Source organism: Medicago truncatula, chromosome 6, assembly GCF_003473485.1.
Source record: "Medicago truncatula cultivar Jemalong A17 chromosome 6, MtrunA17r5.0-ANR, whole genome shotgun sequence".
NCBI lineage: Eukaryota > Viridiplantae > Streptophyta > Magnoliopsida > Fabales > Fabaceae > Medicago > Medicago truncatula.
This window is the reverse complement of record NC_053047.1, coordinates 7,373,110-7,378,968: the sequence shown is the minus strand read 5'-3', so window position 1 is coordinate 7,378,968 and position 5,859 is coordinate 7,373,110. Positions and strand designations below refer to the sequence as shown.

Here is a 5,859-nt window from a genome sequence, read left to right as displayed (position 1 = left end):
TTTTTTCTCTATTAATTTATAAATTACATAATTAATTATTTTTAGTTAAGTAGTTATATAGATTTAAGGGAATTTAATTAATTAAATCTATTAGTTTTCACTAAAATATATATTTTTTAATAATTCAGTATAAAATAATTTATTAGTTATAATTTAGTTAAATAATTATATTTTATTTTGAAACAATCTATAATTTTTATACCCCTACAATTGTCTAGAATATTTTTCTTTCAAAAAAGTAAAAATTGTCTAGATTATTTTTTTGCGGACTTTATATTTGTAGTAGCAATAACCCTCCATCATTTTTCCTGTATTAACTTAATTTGGTAAAGATATAGTTTTACAAATTAACTAAAAAAAAAGACTTTTTTTTTTCAAAAAACATCAAATGGAGTGGCAGGGAATAACTAAACGCCCAAACCTTTCTTCTCCCATGGCATTGTATAAAGAAAAGGACAAAAGTGGAATTTCAAGACACATGAGCATTTCTAGCTCCTTTCTGCGCTTCATAGAGAAGATTGGAAAAAGGGTCCGTGAAAGCTCTCTCTCTCTCTCTCTGGTTTCTTTTCATTCAGAAATGGAGCTTTTCTCTTCTTTTTCTCTCTTCAATCCTTCTCTTTTCACTATTTCTCTTCAACCAAACACAGTGTAAAGAAAGATTTTCTCCCATTTTATTGATAATGTTCTTGGCACAATTGGTGTTCCAGAGACAGAACGCCGAAGAAAAAAAAGTGTACAATATATGACACTCAAGTAAAGAGGTTCTTATATAGCTCCGATAGCATCAAAACGGATGATTTTTTTATTGATGTCAAAACCCATATTCAAAGAAAGCAAGGATATGATGTTAACATCGAACATCAGTTTGCTAATATCTATTCAGTGTTTTACCTTCTTTAAAATTGCTTCTCCAACATAGAGGAGCACTTAAGACTTTTCTTCCTCCCTTTTTTCCATTTTAGACCGTAAATTCACCATTGATAAAGTTATTTTGTGTTAGAAACTCCAAAGTTGGAAGCTAATTAATATTTTTTTTGGCTTAATTGCATGTTTGATCCTTATGCTTATTTTAGTTTTTAAATTGGTTTTTATGTTTTAAAAGTTTTAAGTTAGTCTAAAATGTTACTCACCGTAGAACACTATTTTAAAGAGAAAAAAAACTGGTTAAACACGAATTGGATTATAAGAGTAAAATAAGAAGTCACAGGTTATAGGTGCAAACTCTGATGATTCGGGTGCAAGGCTAATGGTTCTTTTTGTTTGTTTGAGCTTAGCTCTTGTTTCTTGGTGTTAGTGTTTTCTGATTCCATGTAGTTTGTAATAACTGTTTTGATTAATGAAAGATATCTCTATTTACCAAAAAAAAAAAAACGATACAATTACAGTACCGTGTCTATAGAATAACGAATTCAAACACTGACTTTGTTGTTCGTGGATGAGCACGAGGGTGACCGGAAACAAAGCTTTTGGCGGCGGAGATCGGACATAAATTCGTGGCAAAGGCAAAGGACGAGAGAGATGAGAGTTTTACAGTGTGGCGCGACAAAGGAAGAGGGAGGTGGGCTGCCGTTAGGGTTTTCATTGACTTACTGGGATGTGGATAGAAATGATCCGTAGAAAATGATCATTAAAGTTGGTGCAAGGGCCCTTGTTAAGTTTTTCCACAACAGGCCAGATAATGCATTCCAGGTTTGTGTATATCCTATAGGTTACTTTCACATGGTTCGTATTGATGAAACAATTTTCACAATGAAATGTCAGTATTTACCTATCATCATGTTCTTAATTTTCTTTGCCAGGTTGCTCTATGGAACATCATATCATATTCTTTCTTGCAAAAAATTGTTGCACTTGTGGTATGTACAATTGGTGGACTTATGTTTTATCTTTTCTTTTTAGTTTGTTGTTGCTAATTGTTATACATAATGTAGTTACCTTGTACAACATAAAGTTATACATGCTAATTTAACTTTTTTAAGAAATGATACAATGTTAAATTTTTAGTCTTAGTGTTATAATGTAGTTTAATTAACTTTTTTATCCTTTCATGTAATAGGCTTGTATGAACAGAGGGTGACTAGTTAAAGCATGCAACAAGTAAAAAAAATTGGTGGAATCACAAAAAGTTTCAACCCATCAAATTGGTCTCATTCAATAAGGAACAACAGTACTAACCAAGCATCATTGAAAAGGGCTCTTGTTTTGTATAAACAAACTCGCCATGACACAACACACGACCCCACCGTGATCCCTCAATTACTCAAAGCATGCGATTCTCACCCCTTCCTTCCTTACGTTAAATCCTTACACGCAGAATCCATCAAAGCTGGTTCTGATGTGGATGTGTTCATTGGAACCGCCATTGTTGCAGCATATGCAAAATGTGGCGTTGTTTGTGATGCACGCAAGGTGTTTGATTTTATGCATGAAAGAAATGCTGTTACCTGGAATGCAATGATTGGTGGCTATTTGAGAAATGGTGATGCTAAATCTGCGTTACTTGCGTTTGAAGAAATGCCAGGGAAAACGAGGGTGAGTTGGAGTCAGATGATTGGTGGGTTTGCTAGGAATGGTGATACTTTAACTGCTAGGAAGTTTTTTGATAAGGTTCCGTATGAGTTGAAGGATGTGGTGATATGGACTATGATGGTTGATGGATATGCTAAGAAAGGGGAAATGGAAGATGCAAGAGAGGTTTTTGAGTTAATGCCTGAAAGGAATTATTTTGTTTGGTCATCTATGGTTTGTGGGTACTGCAAGAAGGGTGATGTTATGGAGGCTGAGGCGATTTTTCGACGGATTCCGGTTCGGAATTTGGAGATTTGGAATTCCATGATTGCTGGGTATGTACAGAATGGATGTGGTGAGAAAGCATTGGAGGCTTTTGGAGAAATGGGAGTCGATGGGTTTGAGCCGGATGAGTTCACCGTTGTTAGTGTTTTATCTGCTTGTGCTCAGCTTGGGGACTTGGATGCTGGAAAACAGATGCATCACATGATAGAATGTAAAGGAATAGCTGTGAACCAGTTTGTTTTGAGTGGATTGATTGACATGTATGCAAAATGTGGGGACTTGGTTAATGCAAGGTTGGTATTTGAAAGTTGTAATGAGAGAAACGTTTTCTGCTGGAATGCTATGATTGCGGGTTTTGCCGTCAATGGACAATGCAATGAGGTTCTTGAGTATTTGGATAGGATGGAGGAGTCCAATATAAGGCCTGATGCTGTCACGTTTATTACTGTACTCTCAGCTTGTGCTCATGGAGGTCTGGTGAGCGAAGCATTGGAAGTGATATCTAAAATGGAGGAATATGGAATTGAAATGGGCATCAGGCATTATGGATGCATGGTTGACCTCTTGGGAAGAGCAGGGAGGTTAAAAGAGGCATATGAGTTAATAAAAAGAATGCCAATGAAACCTAATGAAACAGTTTTGGGGGCAATGATCGGTGCTTGCTGGATTCATTCAGATATGAAAATGGCAGAACAAGTAATGAAGATGATCGGTGTAGACTCTGCTGCATGTGTTAATTCGCACAATGTGCTTCTGTCAAATATCTACGCAGCTTCAGAAAAATGGGAGAAATCTGAAATGATAAGGAGTAGCATGGTTGATGGAGGATCTGAAAAGATACCAGGGTGTAGTTCAATCATCCTTAGTAACTCTGCTGTTGATTCTCCAAGCAACGTGCCATGACCAATCGGTTGTTGCTGCCTCCATTAATATTCCCAAAGTTCATAATCACATATGCTATTTGATCTGTGATTTAGATGAGCGCAAGGAGCTGTGCTGTGAAGCCACATCTGAAGTGTTGAAAGCCAATGAAGATTGACACAGATAACTCCAACAAAGAGTGGGACAAGGAACAATTAAATGTAGCCAATGAGATTAAATAGAGTCCCAACCAAAATCAAGGTCCATTTGGAGAGAAAGGAATCAAGGCATGTTTCGGATAAAATCTATTTTAGTTGAGAATATTACAGAGTATTGGAAGGTGACAGACAAATCAGAGTTGGTTGAAATCTAAAGCACCGGGTTTTAAGTTTTCGTTGACGCGGTGGATGTTAAACCCATTAGCATGTCTAGGCTTTGTTTCACAAGTTTTGGTCAAGCTAGTGTGTATCTGATAAAGGTGGATAGGCTGATGAAGGGTTATATGCAGATAACACGTTTCCTGCTGTGGCGTGGTCTGGAAGAGCCGTTTCTGTTTTGGTGCCGGCTAATTGGTCTGCAAAAACTACTGGTGGCTTGAAACTGTGCTGTGGCCTGATGTAGTTACCTATCATGCTGTGGAATCATTTCTGCTAGTTTTGCAGACTGAGTTAATGGATCAGATCTGCAATATTTTTATGCAGTAGCTGTTTTTGTATGACTGTAACAGAGGTTGAGTGGTCGGCCTTCTTGCACAGGCCGGGTTTTGTGGGGATGGAAGCCGAGTTAATGCAGCTGTGTTGGTAGTGAGTCACAATAATATAGCCTGGGAGGCTTCAAGGAGTTAGTTAGCTAAAGGCTTAGTGGTTATGATCGGCTGTCAAATAAATCAAAGAAATCTTCTAGTTTTGTTATCAAAGTGTTACCTAGGCTGCATAATTGTTCAGATGGGAAAGCTATTTAATGTTTTTAGATCCTAGTGGTAGTAGGAGATAACAAGTTTTTCTGTTTTGGTTGATTTGGTATCGATGTTCAACTAAAGTGACTATCTTCCTTTGTTAGTGTAATTGTTCCTTATTTATATAATCTTGGCACGTCTTGTGCTTAGATTAGAGATTTTAATATAGATTGCCTTGAGTTCAATTTTTTCTGGTGGTTCTTCATTAATAGGTCATTTATAATCACCAGCAAGTCTTTACTGAGACCCGTGACAATGCCCTTTAACATAATAGCAAAAAAATTATACCCTTTCCTTTAAATTGTAGAAGATATTAATTATATAACCAAGCTTGTTAATTATCACAGAGTTTTTGTGATCAAGCCTGAAAGAATAGCATCTCGTGAGTACTTAGCAGGTCGAAAAGCAATAACCAAGAGTGGTCAGCTTCATAAGACTTATTTACTCTCCACCCTGCCTAAGCATAACAATGTTACAAAACTGTTATGGTATATTGAAGGTACATAGACTTTACATATTTGATCTCTTGATTCACAGAAATCCCAATCAGGAAAAGTAGTGGGAAATTTCTGCATTACAACACTATTCTACACATAAGAAAGTTTCATATTTTCAATTTATTGGAAATTCCAATTATACAACTCGAAAAGAGTCAGATATCTTCTTCAAATCATTGTAGTGTCTCTTCCACTGAAGGCCTGCAATTAAGATGACATAAGATTATTTTTTGTTAACTTTGTAATTTTTTTAAATACTTTGTTTATGACAGTTCAGACTGAATGTTGTAAAACTACTTAGAAGAGAATGAGTAAACATACCATTACCGGTTACACCAAACAAGTATAGGCGGTTGCCAGCAGCGGTGGCAGTAATGAAAATATGAGGAGGCTCTAATAGTAAGCTCTCCCTTCATGTTCTGCAACATTTGAACTAAGAACTTTCCCTTCAACATTTTCTCCAATCATTTCAGGACCAAATGCACTGATCACTTTGTCTGGAGGTCCAATTTTTTCTATTGTAGCATCATCACCAATAACTGCATATTAAAGATTCACGTTCTTTCTGTTACAATTTTATTCTCCTTCTCTCCAGAAAGTTAAAATGAACAAAAGGAAATCAGGCTAACTCACTGTCGGAGAATCTAAGAACAGGAGAAATCATGAGTATGCTACGTTGATTCAAGACATCTAGGATCTCCTCGACCTTGACTGTCTGGTTTCCATTGATCACACCCTCGGAGAAGAAGAGTT

At 36.4% G+C, this 5,859-nt stretch overlaps 1 protein-coding gene and 1 long non-coding RNA gene across 3 annotated transcripts; one reads left to right on the top strand and one right to left on the bottom strand.

Moving 5' to 3' along the window:
• Positions 1-475: 475 nt before the first annotated feature.
• LOC25495637 (pentatricopeptide repeat-containing protein At3g21470) lies at positions 476-4,798 on the top strand. Of its 2 annotated transcripts, XM_024786309.2 has the most exons (4): positions 476-1,689; positions 1,800-1,856; positions 2,057-3,638; positions 3,771-4,798. In XM_024786309.2, the coding sequence occupies exons 3-4, from the start codon at positions 2,089-2,091 to the stop codon at positions 3,772-3,774; spliced, it is 1,554 nt and encodes a 517-aa protein (XP_024642077.2). In that variant the 5' UTR covers positions 476-1,689; positions 1,800-1,856; positions 2,057-2,088; the 3' UTR covers positions 3,775-4,798. The 2 variants fall into 2 exon arrangements, with proteins under 2 accessions (XP_024642077.2, XP_039691209.1); XM_039835275.1 differs by having other exon boundaries at positions 477-1,689; positions 2,057-4,798.
• Positions 4,799-5,083: 285 nt separating this feature from the next.
• Positions 5,084-5,859, bottom strand: LOC25495636 (uncharacterized). The gene is made up of 3 exons (XR_003013260.2): positions 5,740-5,859; positions 5,428-5,645; positions 5,084-5,307 (listed from the first exon to the last, which is right to left on the bottom strand). It is a non-coding gene; the product is annotated as an uncharacterized lncRNA (long non-coding RNA).

What these genes read in the sequence shown, in the direction of transcription:
- LOC25495637 (XM_039835275.1), top strand. Translation starts at nt 2,089, where the DNA reads ATGCAACAAGTAAAAAAAATTGGTGGAATCACAAAAAGTTTCAACCCA.